Below are 20,916 nucleotides of genomic sequence, written 5' to 3' on the forward strand. Positions count from 1 at the left end.
AGCTCAGTCATGAGCTCAGATACACAGTATAAGCGAGAAAGCTGATTATGAGGGTATCTCTTTGCCTGACACAAGGGGACAAGATGCTTCAAAGAAGCTATTACAAGGCTTGTCAGAAACAGTTTACTTCAAGGGAAGCTTTTGAAAGGAAACATTTCCTTTCTGTGCTCTGCAAGCATTAGCTTGGTCACTGGCAGCCTGTTGAAAAGCAAAACATCACTTAGAACAAGGTGTCATTTCACATAGTGCTTTAGGGCTGAAATCAGCCACTAATGGAAGCTGAAAATAGGAGAATGCAGAGAAAGAGAAAAGTGTGTGCAAAGAGTGTTGCCACCTGCTTTTTCTTTTTAGAAAAGCTTGCCAGGAATTACTATTTAAATCATGAGAGGAGCCTGGTGATAAAACCACTGAGCTGCCAGCTAAGCCATGACCCGGGGTTTGAACCAGATAACCTCTTGCGTGAAGTGTTCTGTTAACTTGGAAGATAGTTACACAGGCATCTTATAAATGGTAATTTCTGCCCCATTTCAGTGCTGTGAAAGAAAAAGTGATTTGAGTTCCTCCTGTTAGAGCTCATCACGCCCCTTTGGGAAAACAGGCCCTCAGGGGCAGCAAGTGCTCCTCGTGGACTGAAATCATTTTGCCTTGTATTCTTGTCAGGACACTTCTGGGCTGTGGCGGGTGATGTTAGTCTTGGCTCTCATTGGGAACAGACTCCTCATCGTAAAACTTTTTAACTCCCTTTGAACAGCTGTTGGCAAGAACCCCAATTCTGACCTTCAGAGAAACATGCTTGCAGATGAGTGGCAGGAGGGATTGTTGGTTCCCTCTCAGCTCAAATCCTGATGAATGCTCATGTAAAAGGCAGCTGCCAGCCTGGCACGGTTGTTCTCATGTTATTACCTCCTCATCTTTTCAGACCAACCCCAGGAAGCTGTGTTCAGCAGTGACCATGTTGAACATGCAGAGGATGGAGAATGGCAGCGCTCTACTTCAACTACCTCATCTCAGAGTGAGCGGGCAGAGCGACTCTTGCAGAACCAGCACAAGAGCCTGGCCTCTGAGGACACCAAAAAGAAGAGAGCCCAGAAACCGTCTCACATGCGGAGGAACATAAGGTAAGCAGCAGCAGGACAGAAACAGCTACATAGCCCTTTGGGTAAAAATGGAATCTCTGGACTTCTGAGCTACATTTTGCCATTGCTGGCAAACCAGATGGCTTTTCTTTTCCAAAACTTTGGGATTTCACCAGTGGGAGTATTATGATCTCAGACTGGAGTGCTGCATGTGGGTGCAGACTTGTTTGGTATTTCAGAAGAGTGAATATTTGGCTATGGAATATACTGCAGAAGTTGTGTCTTTTCTGCTAGCTTTTAAGACATGTAATTGAAAAAACAGTGCCACCATTAAGTAAATACCCAACTTCAGATATCTGCTGCTGAGGATCCTATTGCAAACAGCCTAAAATATGGTCCTTTCTTCTACTGTCCTGGGTACTTGTTAGCAGGAATGCTGGTGCTGTGAGTGGTGACTTGGAAGTCAGTTTCATCTGGATTTTGTAAAGAAGTAATGTTTGATTCTGTAAGTCACCACGTATGTTCTGGGACAGATTACGAGTTGGCAATTCACAATGGAATTTTATTCAAGGGGTTCTAGAATGCTCAGAGGTGTTGTAACAGAGCACGAACTCCTGTGGAAGGAGATAGCTCTTTTGCCTTGTAGGTGGCCTTTGGTTTGTATTTAAACTTGTGCAATTCTTAAAACCAAAGGAAGGAGCAGTGCTTTGAAAACTGAGGCTTCATTAGGGTGGAGGAGATGTCCCTGCAGTATGGGGCTGAGTGGGTTTAAAGGCTAGTTTGAAGGAGCAGGATTTTACCACTGCATGTGCTGCACCTCTCCTCTGGCTGAACAGCCTTCACTTCCAGGGCTGCATGTGTGAAACTGAAGGAATGAGAACAGCTTTTGGAAGCATTAAGAGTTACCTGGAACTGTAAGGTGCCTTGAGAGCATCCTTGGAAACAATTATTAAAGGTCCTAGATGTTCCTGAAAACACTGTCAGAAGAGAATCAGAGTAATGACTTCCTGTTGGGGAAATTATGCCTTTTCTTCCCATGTACCTTCTTTACCTGACTTTGTACGTTTTCTGTTTACAAACTGCATAGAAATAAATAACATCCTTTTAGATAGAGGAACTAGTCTGTGATAACCCAGTTAAGCACTTACCCCCTCACTTTTTTCCTCCTTTCATTATTCTGCTTCTGCCAAACCTTTGTCTTTCCCTTGAGTGTTACCTGTAGTTGGGAAGCACTGTTGTCTGTAGCTCTTGGCAATGGTGTTCCTAGGAACTCTGTGCAGCTGTCAGACTGCCTGGAGCTTCTCAGTCACCTTTTGAGCAACCTTTTTTGTAAGGAACTATAACCAAACCACCTTTGCTGCTGTGTTCAGAAAGCTGTTGCGTGAGGACCAACTGGAAGCCGTGACAAAAGCAGCCCAGCAGGAAGAGTTGGAGAGGAGGAAGCGGCTAGAACAGCAGCGGAAGGATTACCCAGCCACAATACCTACTGTGCCCCTGGAACTTCTTCCTGGTAAGCAGTGGGAGATACATACCACCTGAAGCAGGATTTTTAAGGGTAGAAGCTGAACGAAGAAGAAGGTAGTGCCATGTTTGTCCATGATAGGACAAAGGGTAATGATTTTAAAATAGAGGGGAGATTCAGTCTAGGTATAAGGAGAACATTTTTGATGCTGAGAGTAATGAAATGCTGGCCCAGGTTGCCCAGAGAGGTGTTAGATGCTTCATCTGTGGAAACATTCTGGATCAGTTTGGATGGGGCTGATAGAGGCCAGGATGTTGTTGGCCTACCTGGCCACCTGAGCACCCTGCCATTCAGGCAGCTGTAGATCAACACCCCCATATTAGCAAGAGTGTGGCCAGCAGGACTAGAGAGGTGATTGTCCCACCGTACTCCACACTGGTGAGACTGCACCTTGAATGCTGAGTTCAGTTTTGGGGCCCTCATTACAAGAGAGACATTGAGATGCTGGTGTGGGTCCAGAGAAGGGCAGTGAAGCTGGTGCAGTGTCTGGAACACGAGTCCTACGAGTAGCAGCTGAGAGAACTGAAGTTGTTTAACCTGAAGAAAAGGAAGCTGAGGGGAGACCTTCTTACTCTAAAACTCCCTAAAAAGAGGTTGTTACAAGGTGGGTATCAGTCTCTTCTCCTAAGTAGCAAGCAATAGGATAAGGAAAAATTACCTCAGTTTGTGTCAGGGGAGGTTTAGGCTGAATATTATGAAAAATTTCATCACTGGAAGGGTTGTAAAGCCCTGGAAACTGCTGCCCAGGGAAGTGGTTAAAACATCATCCTTGGAGGGATTTAAAAAATTTGTAGACATGGTTTAGCAGCAGACTTGGTAGTGTTAGGTTAATGGTTGGACTTGATCTTAAAGGTCTTGACTCCCACCAAAATGATTCTGTGACTCTGTCATTCTGTGATGTTAGGTTGGGTGCACATAGGCTCATGATGTCTTTTCTTGAATGTTACAGCAAGCAGTGAAATAGGAGGCAGTGTAAATGGTTAAGCGTCACCCTTGTCTTTTGGTGAATGTATCCTCTTTCATTGTCTTCTAGATCATTTCAGTGATCTAGTACATAGCACAACCTCTCAGACTGGTGTAAAAGGGCAGAGAAGTGCAGCTGGAAGTTGTGTCAGGGCTCCTGAGTTGACTTTGGCTTGAGAGAAAATGTGTGTTCTCCCTTAAGTGCAAGCATTACAGGGTGGGGAGGAATAAGAGCTACTTCAAACACTGACTGTTGCAGAGTAGGTCGTAGTCCCAGAAGAAGGCTGTTGCTTGCTGAGTCATGGCAGTGGTGCTCATCTGGCCCTGTCAGCTTACCTCTCTCCCGACATGGCAATGCTTGAACATACAAGCAAATGCTCTTGAACAGCAGCAGTTGTTTATGACATGTAGGATGTAATTATTACAGCACCCTACTAACAAAGGGCAGCTATCATCCCTTCAGCAGCTGGTACATTCTCTGCTTGATGAAAACCAGCTTTTACTTCAAAACCCTTCCCTAAATAGAGAGGGCTTGAGCATGTTGCATGGCCAGTGTGCCCCAGCCAGGGCAGACAGTAGAGAGGGTGCCATCAGCAATGGGCTATTGTTTCAGAATATTGGGAAAGGGGAAGATTGTGACCCAGGAAGCTGAGTCATGGCAGTATTATAGACAGTGAGAGTCTGTTTTGGAAAATTCCAAGGCTAAGTTATGGGAGCAAAAGTGGAAGGAAATACTATTTGGTTTCTGAACAGTTTTGTCTCCTTCTCCATAATTATGAATTACTTACTGTTTGTAATTTATGTTTGTAGAGGAGGTGGTTTTCAGAACAGCAGAGGCTACCCAGCTCCCCCCTCAGGTCCTGGCTGAGGAAGTCATCTGCTTGGATAGTACCAGCAGTGGCAGTGAAGATGATGCTAAAGGCAAAAGTAGCATAAAAGATGGTAAGTGACCAATTGCCTCAGCCTGGTCTTCTCCAATATGTGTTTATTCACCCACAAATCTCCTGTTTTCGTCTAGTCAGATGCTCCAGTAGTGAATCTCTTCAGCTTTTTCTAAGCCTATTGATTTCCAAATATATGTCCTGGCCTTCGAGTCCTGAACTGACATTTGTGAGACGGCACTTTGCAAACTTGTGTTTATTTCTGCTTCTTAAGTACACTTTATTTTGCTTAGTGCAGTGCTGAAGAATGTTTACGTGAAATGTGACATCATCTGCTTAGGTATAAAAGGAGCATCTAAGTATTCAGATCTGCAGCTGAAAGTAGGTTTTGTGTCTACTGTCCCAAATGGATCTAATATGACTCCTTTGTAACACTCCAGTAGAGTACTTCTGCCTGCTTTCCTTGGTGGTCCTTAGACTTTGTACCAACAGATAAAATGCATGTCAGGGTTTGGGAATGAAGAGGACATGTGGATGAGAATGTCTTTTGGAAACTGTCTTGTGTTCTGTTTGGGATCAGCCCAAGTTAATGTTCTCTGAAGCATTCTTTTATGTGCTGATATGAGGGATCTGTTATGTACCTGTGTTGTGCCTACTTGTTCAGGACAGGTCATTAGGTCAGTGTGGAATTGCAAAAGGTGGTAGCCTTATTTTCCTGATAAGATTTTTTTTTCCCCCATGCATGATGAACCCTGATGTCAAGTTAACCTTTGCCCTTACTCTCTCCTCTTTTGGTTACTTTGCAGAAGTGATTGAGCTGAGTTCAGGAGAGGATGATGCCCTCCAAATTGTAGATAGCAGTGACTCTGGCAATGAAGGGGAGGAGGATGGTAATGAAGAGAGCAGTGGCTCTCATGTGAACGATGCCTTAAATCAGTCAGATGCTCTGGGGCAAGTCATTGTCAACATCAATCATCCACCAAATGAGGAGGACATTTTCCTGGCTCCCCAGCTTGCACATGCAGTAAAACCTCATCAGGTAGGCTTCATTAGCCTTGAAAATGCAAGAAATTCAGGCGAGCTTCCTTTGTAATCTCAGCAGAACTTCTTTGGTGAGCTCTGTGAATAGTCTGGTTGTGTTGGTGCCTGTCATGGACAGCCAAATGATAAGGACAAATTACAGGAAGGCCAGGGCTATGTATAACTTGGTCTATTGTTATCATCAGAACTTTTTATGTATAGAATCATTTTAAAAACAACATTATAAACAAACTGAAATTATGTTTACAGACAAACTAATCAACCCCAATTCAGATCCTCTGGCTACAAATGAATTTTGATTTACTGTTATGTTCTTAGGAGGTTTTATGAGTATCTAAAAATACTGACTTTCTGAGCCTTCCCTAGATAGGAGTACTGTAGAGAACTTGAAACATCTTCAGATATTCATGGTTTATGCAACCCTAGTATGCTTGCTGCTCTGTAAATACATATTTTGGGGTTTTTCTCCCATTATTCTAATACCTCTTCTACTTTTCTGTCTAGATTGGTGGGATCCGATTCCTGTATGACAACTTGGTAGAATCCTTGGAGAGATTTAAAACCAGCAGTGGGTTTGGGTGTATTTTAGCACATAGCATGGGCCTGGGCAAGACCATCCAGGTCATCTCTTTCTTGGATGTACTTTTTCGGCACACAGAGGCAAAGACTGTTCTTGCCATTGTACCTGTAAGTAGCCATGTGAAGGGTTGGCTGAGGGGCTTCCTTCCACTGCTTGCTCTATCATACCCTATCTGCTCTTCTCCCTTTTTCATTCCTTGTGTCCCTGAGTTTGGATGCTGTGTTTTGCTCCTTCTGTCAGAGCACAGCTGTCATGCCCTATTCTCATTTTTGCTTTTAAAGTCCAGAGTGACTCAACTGGATTTTTAATCCTGCCATGGCTAATTTTTTCAGGTGAATACGCTTCAGAACTGGCTAGCAGAATTCAACATGTGGCTCCCAGCACCTGAAAACCTTCCTGCTGATTATAACTCCAAAGAGATCCAGCCCCGCACTTTCAAAGTCCACATCCTGAATGACGAACACAAGTAGGTGCCAGTAAAATTCCTTTTGAACATTTGGACTGCATGTTACAGAGCTCTTATCAGAGCAGGCTGTCTGCTAATTTTGCCTCCTCCACTCCCAGATCTTCTCCACTCTGCATTTGTTGTGGATGCTGTCTGGAGGGGAGGATGCTGGTACCTGTGTCTTTTTTCACCCAATGGTTATATCTTGTTTATAGCTTATTCCTTCTCACAGTGTTGATGCACCATGTTCTGTTCTTCCCTGTATGCTGAGATCAGGAACCCAGTTCCAGAGACAGATCTACTTCTGCAGAGAGGAACAGAAGTGCTGTGGTTTTTCTGGTGGTACACTGCTAGTCCTGTCAGAGTCTTGGGATTCCTGAGGCATGTGCCCCCTCACATTTCTTCTCTTTTTAATGTGTGAGATTGTTTTCACACACTTAGGGATCCCTTTGCTCGACACCCTGACTTTCTTTGAATTATGTGTTCCCCTAAGGGTTTCTGGCAACTTGCACAAAACTTCCTTGTCCCAAAAGGAGGAATCAGTGATTGTAGTTACAGCCTTGGAATGTATTGGCTCATGGATCTCTGCTTCTTTGTGGGTCGTTTTTCTTGCATGCTTCGGAACAGTGTAGTGATCCTAGTGACCAGTTCATCAGCTGTGTTCATGCACTTATGTGTTGAGGTCTTCACCTCCTGTGTGGAATATACTTTGAATTTGCTGATGCTATTCCATCCACATGTTTACTATTTGATGGGAGGATTGAGCAAGTAGAATGTCTTGATCTGCATCAATTTTGCGTGGGCTAGCAGAGGAGGAATAATTGAGGGACACTGTCATTGGAAGAGACAATAAAAAGGGGTAAAGAACTAGACAATTACAACCATATACATTAACTGCTTGTTCTGAAAAAGATTTTGCAGAAGCAGTCTTCTCAACAGCTCTTTAAAAGGGATGCTCTCAAGTTTGATATGCTTTTGTACATGATAAACTTCTACAGCTTATTTCCTGTAAGGATTTCTCATTCTCAACACTGCTACCTGTGGCACATAAAAGGCTTTTTTCCTTTCCTCTGTACCAAACTGTCTCCTAAAGAAACTTTGTTGTGTTTCTCTGTCTGGTTTGATGTGAGAAAGTGCTTTAATTAATTGAACAAGGCTTTTTTCTCAGTAGACTCTGATCCAGTGGTTCAAACTGAAACTTGGAGAGAAAGCTTTATTTGCTTTATTTGTTTGTTTTGCAGGACAACAGCTGCACGTGCAAAGGTGGTGAATGACTGGGTGACAGAAGGTGGTGTGCTGCTGATGGGATATGAGATGTACCGTCTCCTCTCACTAAAAAAGTCTTTTGCCACTGGTAGGAAAAAGAAAACAAAGAAACAAGCTGGCCCTGTCATTATTGACTTGGATGAGGAAGACCGTCAGCAGGAGCTTCTAAAAGGTGGGAAGCCAGTCTTCAAGAGAGAGTGATCCTGTTGACTGCCTGGCTGTCAACTGTGGCAAGGAAGCAACCTATAACTTGCTTTTAGCATTTCTGACATAATCAGACTTTGCTGGGCAGGAATATCTTTGGAGACAGAAGGTTATTGAACTTTGGTTGAGTCTTTAATTTCCTGCACTAGCTGCAAGTTAAGCATGGAAATCAGTACATTGAATTTGGGGATGTCTCTGTGTGAGATTTGCCAGTCTGATGTGATGGAAGACACTCAGCTGGTACAGTGCAGGTCATTGAGCAGAAATTGAGGGACAGCCTTGTGTGGTCATTATCATGTCATGCCAATTCAGAGCTAGTGTCTAGCCACATTTTATTTCCTGAATCAGCCTTCTTCTCTGCCACCCATGAACACTGCTTTTTTTCTGTCTTTCAGAACTACCTCTCTTTTTATGAATTTGGTTACCATATAAAACCAGGACTTTGTCTTACTCATCTCTAACTCACTCTTAACGTTGCTTGTCCTCAGGGATTGAGAAAGCTCTGTCTCGCCCTGGCCCAGATGTGGTTATTTGTGATGAGGGGCACCGGATAAAGAACTGCCATGCCAGCACCTCGCAGGCCCTGAAGAACATCCGCTCCCGCCGGCGGGTGGTGCTGACTGGCTACCCACTCCAGAACAACCTCATTGAGTACTGGTGCATGGTAGACTTTGTCCGGCCTGACTTCCTCGGCTCGCGGCAGGAGTTCAGTAACATGTTTGAGCGTCCTATCCTCAACGGGCAGTGTATTGACAGCACCCCGCAGGACGTCCGCCTCATGAGGTACCGCAGCCATGTCCTGCATAGCCTGCTGGAAGGCTTTGTGCAGCGGTGAGTCCGGGAGCAATTCTTAACCCTCTATCCCATGCAAACAGATCCTTCATCTCAAATGAGCTGCTTATTTGCTGAGTTTGTGCAGTACAGCTACTCATGCTGCCTTATAGCATCACAGAAGCATCTAGGTTGGAAAAGATCCGTAAGGTCGAGTCCAACAGTTAACGCAGCACTGTCAGGTCACCACTAAACTCCTGTCTATGCATCTCTTCTAAATACCTCCAGGGATGGTCACTTCTCTAGGCAGCATGTTTCAGGGCTTGGCAACCCTTTTGGTGAAGAAATTTTTCTTAATGTCCGATCTAAACCTCCCCTACCACAGCTTGAGGCTGTTTCCACTTGTCCTATTGCTTGTTACTTGGGAGAAGAGATCGAACACCACCTTGTTCCGATCTCCTTTCAGGTAGTTGTAGAGTGTGAGAAGGTCTCTCCTCAGCATCCTTTTCTCCACACTAAACAACCCCAGTTCTCTCAGCAACTCCTTACAGGACTTGTTCTCTAGACCCTCCACCAGCTTCATTGCCCTTCTTTGGGCACTTTAGTGTCCTCCTTGTAGTAAGAGCCACAAAACTGGACACAGTGCTGAATACAGGGGGACAATCACCTCTTTAGTCCTAGTAGCCACACTGTCTCTGATACAGGCCAGGGTGCTGTTGGCCTTCTCTGCCACCTAGACACACTGCTGGCTCATATTCAGCCAACTGTCGACCAACACCCCTGGGTCCTTTTCTGCTGGGCAGCTTTCCAGCCACTCTTCCCAAAGCCTGGATTATTGCTTTGGGTTGGTATGCCCCAAATGCAGGACCAGCACCTGACCTTATTGAATCTCATACACTTGGTCTCAGCCTATTGATCCACCTTCTTAGGTTTGAGTTTTAAACAGGTACCTTATCTGTGTTTGTGGGAAGATTGTAAGGATCCAGAGAAAACCGCAGGGAAGGTTCTTAGGTTAGCAGCTCTATATTTCTTTCATAATCTCTGTCTTGCTCAATCTCTCAACTGCAAATGGTCTTATGGCTCTGTTTTGCCTTGGAGTTTGAAGTAGGGTTAGTTTGCTTTGGTGTCACAGATTCTGATAATTGAGAACACCTCTAACTGCAACAGAGTGACCTCAGGTTCATTTTGATGTCTTAATAGTTAATTTGGATGTGCACTTTTTGACATCCTTTACTCAAGAATCTGAAAGTGTATCATGAACCCTCAGTAAGAAGAAGTGACATTGTGTCCACCACTGTGGAAATTAATCAGCTTTGTTTCTCAGATGTGGGTTCTCAGATGCTGAACCAGTGGTTTGGATGGAGCATCTTAGTCATTGACAGAACTAGAAAGAGACCTTAGGTCTTAGTTGTGCTTTTTGACTTCCATGAAAAACAGCTCTTTCACCACCCTCTTACCACTGTGACTTGTGCTACAAGACTGTAACATCTGAGATCTCTGTAATTGTGCTTTCAGTTGGTGTTTGGCTGCAGGGGGAATATCTCGGAAGTGTCATGCATTAGAGAAGCACACAACTAGAGGTCTTTCTCCCTGCAGCCAGTGGGCAAGACGTCAAATTCTTACCCTACAGGCAGCCACAGAGAGATCAGATTGGGACATTCCCTTCCCTCGTTTATTACTCACTTTTTCTCTCCTCCACAGGCGAGGCTACAACGTGCTGAAGGTTCAGCTCCCATCTAAGGAAGAGCACGTCATCCTGGTGCGGCTCTCCAAGATCCAGCGGGCCCTTTACACCGAGTTCATGAACCGCTTCCGAGATGCAGGCAACAGCGGCTGGCTGGGACTCAACCCACTCAAAGCCTTCTGTGTCTGTTGTAAGGTAGGTCTTGGCAGGAGATGCAAAGAAATATTCTACTGTGTAAGGGAAAGGCAGGAATATGAGCCAAAACAGGAGGTAAAAGTGTGGCTGGCCAGGCACATCTCTCTCCAAAGTGCCCTACAGTGGCCTATCAGGATTGTTACCCTCACTTTCAGAACTGGGGTGCAGGGATGTTAAATGTCTTTTTCAGATTTGTGTAGGAAACATTCAGCCATCATCTGAATCGCTACTGGGCTGGTACTGTAACCATTTACCTGCTGCAAGGCAAAGAGGCAGCTTCCTCTGCCTTTGTACTGTGTGGGGTGCACAGTGTTCTCTGTTTTGTACTCAAGGAAAGGATTGGGCAGTTTAAAGTCAGGAGAATCTTGGTTAAGATGGTTTATTCTTTGTGTCATGTCAGAGTTGTGTTTTCTGTTCTCATCACCTTAATGCAGTCAGACTGGTTTTCTCTGCAGTGCCTTACAGTTCCATGTGAAGTATTAGTTCTTTGCTTTGAATGGCTATGGGGCTTTCAGTCCACATTCACTAGCAGTAGGCCAGTGCAGGCCTAACCACTTTCTTTTCTTCCCCTTTCAGATCTGGAACCATCCAGATGTGTTGTATGAAGCTCTGCAAAAGGAGAATCTGGCAAATGAGCAGGATTTGGATGTGGATGACCTTGGCACAGCAAGTACTAATTCCCGCTGCCAGCCTCAGGGAATTAAAGTCAAAACAGAGAGCAATGCGTTGGCATCACCAGTTGGAGAAGCTACTAACAGCAAGTTCCTCCAGAGTGTTGGCTTCAACCCCTTTCAAGAGAGAGCAAATCAGGTTGTTACGTATGAGTGGGTGAGTACCAGTGCTGAAAAACTCTTCATTGGGAGAGTTATGGTAAACATAACTAGATAGTTACTCTGAAAGGCTGAACCTCTTTGTGTTAAGAGTTGGGGATTTCTCTTATTTTTTTTCTCTATCACAGAGCTTCTTGATGAGCATGTCCACATGGTGCTGGGTAGGGGCCTGGGAACTCTAGTGAGCGTGGAGGAGTTTGTGCAGCACTCTTGTTTGCATTTGACAAAAAAGGCTGTGGGCTTTGTTATTCTGAAAAAAAAAAAAGCATTGGGGTGAAGTTTAAGCTGGATAAGGTGGGGGTAAATATATTGGGCTGGAGAAGGAATCTCGATGTACAGAATCATGAGAGATTAAGGGGTTGCTCCTTCATCCAAACTCCAAGAATTTTGTCATTTGGAGCTTCTGGAATGGGAGGTGGCACCTCAACGTGGCTGGATGTGTATGACCTCTCTGCAAGGACTTCATTCTCTCACCTCAAGAGAGGATTGTTGAACTAAACAGCAGTTCCACCTGTAACATTCTCCTGTTTCTCGGTAGGCCAAAGACATCTTGTGTAATTACCAGACAGGAGTCTTGGAGAATTCACCCAAGATGGTGTTACTGTTCCACCTAATAGAGGAAAGTGTGAAGCTTGGAGACAAGATCTTGGTCTTCAGGTAAGCAAAGTATCAACAGTTGATCCTACAGTCACTAAGTGCTAGGAAATTGCTACACAGGGTGAGTGGGGTGGCAGTTTCCCTTTCCCTTTTTGTTGTATTAGGTCCTGGTTTTCCTCCATGGATTTTGTACTTTTGCACTATCAAGTTTATTAGTGAGTGGCATGCTGTCACAAACATGGTTTGACAACTGCCAGTGCTGTCATGGTTTGGGAAGAGTTGTTGGTACTCCATTTTTGCTGCTGTGGGAGCTTTCTCCTGAACAGAGATCTTGGTTTTGCAGCCAGAGCTTGTCCACGTTATCTGTCATTGAAGAGTTTTTGGCAGAGAGACCGATGCCAAGTCCTCCGTGTTCAGATGGAGGAGGTCACAACTGGGTCCGAAACATCAACTATTACAGTGAGTGCAGCCAATCCTCCTGTCTTCTAGTGTGACATTGTTTGATGCTCTCTGACAGACTTATTGCTGGAAGTCACTCACCACCTCCTTGTGGTTGTCCCTGGGTGTGAAACTGTTCTTCTGAAGCATTCTTCTGATGAAGTCTCTTTCAGATTGTTCTTACTTTAGTTGCTTGGGAGGACAGTTTGATAGCTTTGAACTGATAATTTCTAAATCCTCTTTTTGACATCAGGCTTGGAAAATGATGGGTGTTCTTTAACATCTCACACACTAATGCTTTCTTAAGTTGTAAAAGATACCTTTTCCTTCCTCTCTGGCTATTTTCTGAATGTTGCTTCCCAAACCAGAATCACTGTGGAATGCATTCACTAGCTTGGGGCTGTGAATTCCTCCTTCACTCTACCCCAGTTTTAAATCTTGTTCTGGCACAGGTTGTTGCTTTGTGTAGCTACTTTACAGGCCAGGACTGAGAGAAACAGTGGGTATGGTGTTCCTGAAATTTGCAGGGCTGCCAGAAGCAAGCTGCTAGCTAGGAACAGAGACATGACACCCCTGTGCACTCTTTTAGACCAGTACTCTGTGCTCAGATCCAGTCTATGGGTTTTGACAAAGGCTTTCACAATTTTGCTTTCTCTTGCTTCCTTGAGCTTCCAGCATTCTTGAAACCTTTGTGCCTCATCCTCTTCCTTACTGTCTTGCAGTGTGTTGTAGCACTCCCAGTCCTGACCTTGCCAAGCTGGAGTAATGTTTTACCTCATCTTTCAGCTGAGCAAATCCCAGCTTATTGGGCTGCATTGCACCTCTCTGACTGAGCAATTAGAAATACGGAGTGGTCCATCTGAGGTCCTGGAGTGCACGACTTAAGGAAAATTAGAATTGGTTTGGAACAGTGCCAAAGCTCAGTGTTTGGGAAGTGGTTTTGTCCTGATAGGATTCCCACAAACATACAGAGCTTTTAAATGTGTCCTTAACTTCCTTCTCAGGGCTGGATGGCAGCACCTCTGCCTCAGAAAGGGAAAGACTGATTAACCAGTTCAATGACCCCAGCAACACCTCTGTTTGGCTCTTCCTTTTGTCCACACGGTAAGTTGCCTGGAGCAGAAAGGCACAGTGGAGAACTCACACTGATTCTCTGTGTGCATGTGGGTTTGCAGTTCTTAACTTCCTTGGTAATGTGCACTTAAGATGTAGTGCCATCTGCTTCTGAATTCCCTAGGGGTGCAGGACTTTAGCCTTATTCCTCTGCAGCAGCATAACAGTCTTGGAAACTGTGGGTTTGAAGTTGCCTGTATGACTGGAGGGAACTTTCCATAGACACTGCAGGGTGGGATGATTCTCCCTGTCTAGAGGCTTTGACAATCGTCCAAAGCAGCAATTTGAAATTTGCCTTTAATTTGCAGTGCTGGGTGTCTAGGTGTCAACCTCATTGGAGCAAACAGAGTGGTGGTGTTTGACGCTTCTTGGAACCCATGCCACGACGCCCAGGCCGTGTGCCGAGTGTACCGCTACGGGCAGAAGAAGCCATGCCACATCTACAGACTGGTTTCTGATTACACCCTCGAGAAGAAGATCTATGACCGTCAGATCTCCAAGCAGAGCATGTCAGGTAAGTGTGGATGCACACAGCACTCCCCTCTCAGCTGTAGCTCCTTTTAGTTCCTTCAGGTCCTGTTTCTGTGGTTTTCGTAACTTCTTTTCTAAGGTGAAAAGCCAGACAGCCTGAGAGATGGCAGAGACACTACCCTAGAGCTGTGTTTAGGGTTTATGAATGGCAGTGACATGAGATCCCATGAGAAATTTGTGGCAGAGCAGGAGGGTTTGTAGAGTGAGCATCCTGCAGGAGGGTGGTGATATCAGAGCAGTGCGGTGCTGCTTATCTTCCCTCCTACTCTCTTGGCTGCTACAACAGACAGGAGGCTTGGGAGTGGTCATCCTCTTTACCTCTGTGCCTGTGCATTACTTGTTTTGAACCGGGCATTACTTATTAAATAGCTTTGTGCCCCTATTTCTCCATCAGCAAGAGAGGGAAAATAGCAAAATTAAAATACACATGGATACCTTTGTCTGATAGTGCTTCCTTGCTAGCCAAGAATAATGAATTCATTTCAGTTCTGCCCTTGTGCCAAAAGTATCTTCTGTGCTGGCTCACGCTAGCTGTTAAGCTGCTGTTGCAGAGCATGCAGCTGAGGGTTGTGGTGACCCAAAGAGAGTTCTGCTGCCTGTGTCCTCCCTTCTCTTGAAAGCCAACTCCAGAAGCAGCAGCCCAGCACGATGGGCTCAGTATACTGTCTTGTGCTTGAGGTGGAGTCCCCTGACAGCTGACCTGGCTCCCAGGAGATAGAGATGTGGACATTTTCTCCATGTGTTCCGATTTGCCTTGTGTGCAGGAGGGAAAACTTTTAGGCTCTTGTGAGGGAAGGACTGTGGCTGCTTTTCTGAGCTTTCAGCTCAGTAGAGTTCTGTGAATTTCAGCACTTGGTTATGTGGGAGAGCAGGTACTGATGTGACTGCAGTCCTGTCCCAGGGTTTATATGTTCTCAGCCTTGCAGTGAGAGAGAGGGCACCATCCATAATTAGCTTCATACTCCTAAATGCCAAGAGCTCAGTGACCTGTGCTTCATTGTTGTGCAGTCTGGAGCACAAGGCATTTGTCAGCCTGACTTAGTCAAACAGGCTCATCTCTGAATGTGGCTGATGATTTTTCTCTCTACCCTGACGTTTAAAAAGGCTTCTGAGGATCATGCAGATTGCACGGAGGGATCTCTATTAGGACAGGAGTGCAGGCAGGGCAGCAGGCAGCCAGAATCACCTCCTGCCTTCTCTACTCACTCTATTTCCTCTGTTTTCCAGATCGGGTGGTGGATGATCTGAACCCAATGCTGAACTTCACCCGACGGGAGGTGGAGAACCTGCTGCATTTTGTGGAAGAGGAATCTGACCCTGCTCAGCACTCTCTCAGTCCAAGCAAGATGAAGGAGTCTGTTCTACAATTAGCCTGTCTCAAGTATCCTCACCTCATCACCAAGGTAAGACCAACCTGCTTCCTTGCTGGAATAGGCAGGAGGTCTGGAGGAGTCTGGCTGTGTGATAGGGCAAGAGGGACACATCTGTGTGCTGGTGACAATAGGTAAAAAAATCCTCTGGAGAGGACCCTAAGAGCCCTGCTCTTCCCTGCAATGTCCTCTGTGCGTTTAGAGCCACCTCTGTGCCAGACAGCTTTGGGAGCAGGTTGTAGGGCACCACTTTCTTAACTTGGTTCTGGGTGGGAAGGTGGTTGGTGACATTCCCAGCTCTCTTCCTGGGGTGACTTTAAAAGAAAGCTGGAACAGCCAGCACTTGCCTGTGTTGTGAAGAGTTTCACTGGTAGGGTAGTGCTGCAGAGTGGGCTTGGAGTCGGGTGTCACTCTTCAAGATGAGCCTTGGTCACATCCACACATTCAGCTCTGCCTCTCAAATCCCCTCTTCCCCACTCCTGTCTGGGATGGAGTCAAGCGCTGATGCAGGGACCGGGTGGCTGCCATTTGGGGCATGTTGGTTCCCTCTTGTGGTGTGTTGGTGTCAAAGCCTCGGCACCGTGGGGTTGCAGGAGCCTTTTCAGCATGAGTCACTGCTGATCGACCGGAAGGAGCACAAGCTGACCAAGGCAGAGAAGAAAGCAGCCAAGAAGAGCTACGAGGAAGAAAAGCGAGCGTCCGTCCCCTACACCCGGCCGTCCTACGCACAGTACTACCCAGCCAGTGACCAGAGCCTGACCAGCATCCCTGCCTTTAGCCAGAGGAACTGGTGAGTACCTGCCTGTTCCCCCTTTTCCCTTCATGTCTATGTGAGATGAAGGGGCAGAGGACACTCTAGCCCTATCACTGGGAGCACTGCACTTTCCTCCCTCCCCTCTCACTAGGCGACCAGCCCTCAAGGGTGAGGACAAGCCAGTGGCAAGTGTCCGCCCAGTTCAATCCACCCCCATTCCTATGATGCCCCGACATGTGCCCATGGGCAGTGCAGGATCAACCTCAAGTTCCAATCCTGCTGTGAACTTCCCTATCAACTATCTACAACGAGCTGGTGTCTTTGTGCAAAAGATTGTCACCACCACAGGTGAGCTGCTGATGTTCACAATAATTTGCACTGTGATTGCCATAGTGAAATGAGGAGCAGGGTGGGTTGCTGATGCCCACGTGGGCTGTGGGCAGACAGGCATCAGAGTCACAGATACTGCCTCTGCATTTGAGTGGTTCCCCTGTACCTGGAGGTGTGCAAGGGACTTGCACCTGGCAGGTTGTTAGGAGTGGACTGTGTGAGAGGGCTGACAATAACGTTGCCAGTTGTCCTAGTTGGGACAGGGGAGGTGCTGTGCCAGAGCAGCTTGTCTTCTGCTTTCTTGGAGCCTCTGCTGCTTCCTGTGAGACTCAGAAATAAACCCAGGGCCGGCTTCTAGCACAGCAACTAAGAGAGACATCTGCATGCAAGCAGAGGGGTTGGATGGTGCATCTTCATGCCTCCAACTGTGGCTGGCATGTAATTTTACCCACACTGCTCTGTTTCCTCCTCCACGCCCAGATATTGTGATTCCGGGTACAAACACTTCCACTGATGTCCAGGCAAGAATCAGTGCTGGTGAGAGCATCCACGTCATCCGAGGGACAAAAGGTAAGTCTCTCTGTCTTGGTGTAGGACTCATGGAGACAGCATCCTAGCCAATGCTAATTATCAAAGAAAAAAATGCAAAAGCATGAATCAGGCCCTTGAGAGCAGAAGAAACAAGAGAAGGAGGAGATCTGGACTTTGCAGTGGCTCTGTGGCAGCCCATACTTTGGGTGTGCTGTTGTAGCTGATGCTTCAGGACTATGGCAGCAGTAGCTGCTCTTGCCTCTGAAAGGAGTTTTGAATTTTGTGGCTGGGTGTCTCACTCTCACAATACCCACAGCATGTACTTGGGCAGCCAGAACACTTCCTGGTGCTCCCAGAACAAACATAGTTCAAAGCATGATGTTTCACATTTCCTACTAGCAGCACACTGGGAGAGGGTGAGCTCCAACCCAGAAAAGCTGGAAAGGTGAAAGTGAGGAGTGAGGAAGGGGGTAGAAGCCCCCTGCTGATCTCTTGGATGATCTGTGGGCTGACCTGATGCAGCACTCCTGTCCTGTTCCCACCCTGGGCAGCCTCACAGACCCAGGACCCTGAGCTGAGACTGGAAACGTGAGTGAAGTTGCTCTGCCTCTCTTCCAGGGACATACATCCGGACCAGTGATGGGCGGATTTTTGCTATCCGGACCACTGGGAAGCCAAAGGGCGGTGAAGACCGTCGGACAGCTGCCTCAGGTAGGAGCTGGTGAGCACTGCACAGCTGTGGTAGTTTTATGCTTTCCTACCTGAGTGTGTGGAGCAGTGTTCCCTGGACACCTTCCACCATGCCTGTGTTTGGGGCTGAGCCCACAGCCCCCCATGACATCCCCACCTTCCCATGGTTGCCTCTTGGTCCCCAGGCTTTTCTCCAAAAGTTGTCTTTCTCACCCACTCCATCTCCTTTGTTTCCAGGCTCCCAGAGCTCTTCACTGGAGTCCACGAGCAATGGCAGACACAGTGCCTCATCACCGCAGCTCCCCAGCACAGAGGAGCTCACTCAGCCCATATCCCCCGACAGCCCCGAGATTATCAGCGAGCTGCAGCAGTACGCGGAGGCGGCGGCTGCCCGGGAGTCCCGGCACAGCTCTCCCAGCACCAACGCGGCGCAAGGCCACCCTGCCCGCACGGACAACGCACCCGGCCCGGCGGCCCGGGGAGCCGAGCAGCGCATGGGGATTCACTGCATGGCTCCCACCCTGTCTTCAGCCCTGCCGGCCACCAGCCAGCACGCCGATGCCCACTCGGTGTTGGACTTACGGGGCAACAAACGCAAGTCAACCTCACCGTCGGCTCCAGAGGAGCAGGCCTGCAGGCAGCAGAAGAAGCGTCAGCTGCCATCATCCCTGCAGCCCTACGAACACGGGTACCCGGTCTCTGGTGGGTTCACCATGCCTCCTGTCTCTTTAAACCACAACCTAACCCATCCATTAGCCTCCCAGCCGGGAAACTCCTTGTACATGGGCACTGGCTCCTCTTACTACCAGCTGCCCAATTTACTCCCAGACCCTCATCTGGTGTTCCCTGTGACTACTGACCCTCTGCTGACAGCCGGCACCGCCAGCTCTTCTGCTGCTACCTCAGCCACCGCCAGCGTCCCCTCATTCATGATAAACCCTTCTCTGACAGGGGTGCTGCCCAATTACTCGCTTCCCTTCACGCAGTCACTCCTGCCCGAGCCCAGGATGTTTGCTCCTTTCCCAGCCCCCGTCTTGCCTAGCAGCCTTCCCAGGAGCATGGCATCTGCCTATCCTGGCTACGTGTCCCCTCACTCGGGCTACCCATCTGGGGGCCTCCTTCGGTCCCAGGTGCCTCAGTTTGAACCCCAGGAGGTCCCAGAGGTGGGATGCAGCTCTAATGATGAGGACAAAGACGACGATGTTATAGAGGTCACAGGGAAATAAAAGGCCCAGCTCTTGCTTGGTCTCAACTCTGCGAGGAGGCAACAGTTGTAGGACCTTTTTTTTGGGAGTCAGGATTTCCCCTCTGGGTCTCGGCAGCAGGTGGAGAAGGATACAAAGGGTGTGGTGTGGGGGTGGTTTTGTTCTTCTCGGTTTGTTTTGTTGTTTTTTAGCTGTTGAGGTTCTCAACTGTATTAGGGGCTGGGGGATGGGAGGGGGATAGAGCGGACTTGTGAGGGCCAGGGGAGCAAGAGTCAGGGAAGGAGGGAAGCAGCCATGCAAACCATAAGAGTGCCTCCCTTCCACCCTCTGTCTGTCTGTCTCTGTTCTATCTGTCGTGTCTGGAAGGGGGAGGCTTCTTGTTGCGAGTCGCTGTCCTCAGGCCTGGAGGCTTGACTGCTGGCAGGGCCGAGTTCCCTCTCACATGAACTGCCTTATCTGTGAACTTCTCACTCCGGGAGGTGTGGGCCAGGGTGGGGCAACTCCAGGAGAGGTTGGGGAGGAGCATTTTTACTGGGGAGGGGAGTGGGGGGGGGGCCTTCTATTGTCGTGTATGTTGGGACAGGGCGGGGGGTTTGATGTGAAAAAAAAAAAATGAACAAAAACACCCCACAAACAATTAATCATCCTCTTCAAATTCACATGAAACTAGTGTGAGTGTTCCAGGCAGGTTCCTGCTGCAGCAAGGAGGGCAGGGCTCTGGTAGAGGGCTTCTTCAGGCCCTTCTGGAGGGTCATGTCCTCCCTTGAGCTCCTCTGGAGGGTCCTATCCTATAGGTCAGTCCTGTGGCTCTGATGCCAGCTCTGCGTACCAGATGAGTGAAGCAATCCCAGACGTCTTGATGGTTGTTGCAGAGGAGTCCTGGTGACTTCTCTGGCTCCACAGCTCTGCCAGGCTGTGTGAAGGCCACATCTCCTTGCCATAGCCCACCAGATCCAGGGGTAGGTGGGCTCGCTGCTGCTTCTGAACAGTACCAGGCAGTGAAGAAGATTGGAAGTTGACGCTGGGCCCAGTGCTGGTTGCTGTTGAATCTGTGACTGGAGCGATTCCCCCCTGCACAGAATCTCTACGTTAATTTATTTCATGGAAGCATAATATTTATTGTTTGGGACACTCTTTCTACTCTTAAATTAATTTCCATATTAAAAAAATAAAATGGTAGCCTCTGTCATGCAGTGCATGCTTGTTTGGTTGTGTGGGGAGAAGCAGCCAATTGACCAAAACATAGCCTAGAAGCAAGGCCAGTTGCAGAGGTTGCCTCTAGCTGACTTGTATCATGTTGGCTGGATGTGCCCCATCAGGCACTCATGCCACAGCAGGGAAGAGCTGGTGTTCCACAGCAGCCAGAGGGAGGATGGAGTCCTCTTGTAATGCTGAGGCAGGTGGAGGAGTGCATGTGGATGCCTCCTGTGCTCATTTCACATGAGGAGGAAGGGCTGTGAGGCATGCAGAGTTGGGAAGCACCTTTTCCCACGCAGGGAGCAGCCCTTGTCACAGCCCTGCTCTGCCACATGCACAGAGGCTGGCCCTGGCCCTGACAGTGACACCCTGGCTGCTCGCCCCAGTGCCAGGGCTCTAAGGAGAGGTCAGGCCACCCAACCATGGCTGGACTTGGTGTGTGTGACTGTGAGTGTGAATGTGTTAGGCTGGAGACTTGAAATCCAGGCACCTCCATGTCACATCTGGGTCACCAGGCAGGATATGTGCTTGCCAGTTTGGGGTGTCCCTGGTGCGTGGCTGGGACTTCGGAGCAGTGGTAGCTTGTAGGGGCATGGAAGCTGTAGTCACTGATGTTTACTGGGACCAACTAGGTGTAGGAAAGAGCAGGATGTCCCAGCATCCTCCATTAAAGGAGGAAGATAGGGACCTGCCTTCAGAAGA

General features: G+C 47.7%; 1 protein-coding gene across 1 annotated transcript in view; it reads left to right on the plus strand.

Moving 5' to 3' along the window:
* RAD54L2 (RAD54 like 2) overlaps positions 1-19,067 on the plus strand; it is a 42,718-nt gene extending 23,651 nt beyond the window's left edge. The window contains exons 4-23 of the mRNA XM_054387275.1: positions 968-1,118; positions 2,447-2,586; positions 4,372-4,503; positions 5,249-5,481; positions 5,988-6,170; positions 6,396-6,529; positions 7,750-7,946; positions 8,467-8,809; positions 10,451-10,628; positions 11,205-11,456; positions 11,997-12,115; positions 12,399-12,514; positions 13,498-13,597; positions 13,915-14,120; positions 15,365-15,540; positions 16,101-16,297; positions 16,413-16,609; positions 17,072-17,161; positions 17,741-17,833; positions 18,050-19,067. Of these exons, the coding sequence (XP_054243250.1) occupies positions 968-1,118; positions 2,447-2,586; positions 4,372-4,503; positions 5,249-5,481; positions 5,988-6,170; positions 6,396-6,529; positions 7,750-7,946; positions 8,467-8,809; positions 10,451-10,628; positions 11,205-11,456; positions 11,997-12,115; positions 12,399-12,514; positions 13,498-13,597; positions 13,915-14,120; positions 15,365-15,540; positions 16,101-16,297; positions 16,413-16,609; positions 17,072-17,161; positions 17,741-17,833; positions 18,050-19,038 (4,226 nt within the window). The 3' untranslated portion in view covers positions 19,039-19,067. The remainder of the gene's footprint in view (positions 1-967; positions 1,119-2,446; positions 2,587-4,371; positions 4,504-5,248; positions 5,482-5,987; positions 6,171-6,395; positions 6,530-7,749; positions 7,947-8,466; positions 8,810-10,450; positions 10,629-11,204; positions 11,457-11,996; positions 12,116-12,398; positions 12,515-13,497; positions 13,598-13,914; positions 14,121-15,364; positions 15,541-16,100; positions 16,298-16,412; positions 16,610-17,071; positions 17,162-17,740; positions 17,834-18,049) is intronic.
* Positions 19,068-20,916: the final 1,849 nt, after the last annotated feature.

Source organism: Indicator indicator, chromosome 15, assembly GCF_027791375.1.
Source record: "Indicator indicator isolate 239-I01 chromosome 15, UM_Iind_1.1, whole genome shotgun sequence".
Classification (NCBI taxonomy): domain Eukaryota; kingdom Metazoa; phylum Chordata; class Aves; order Piciformes; family Indicatoridae; genus Indicator; species Indicator indicator.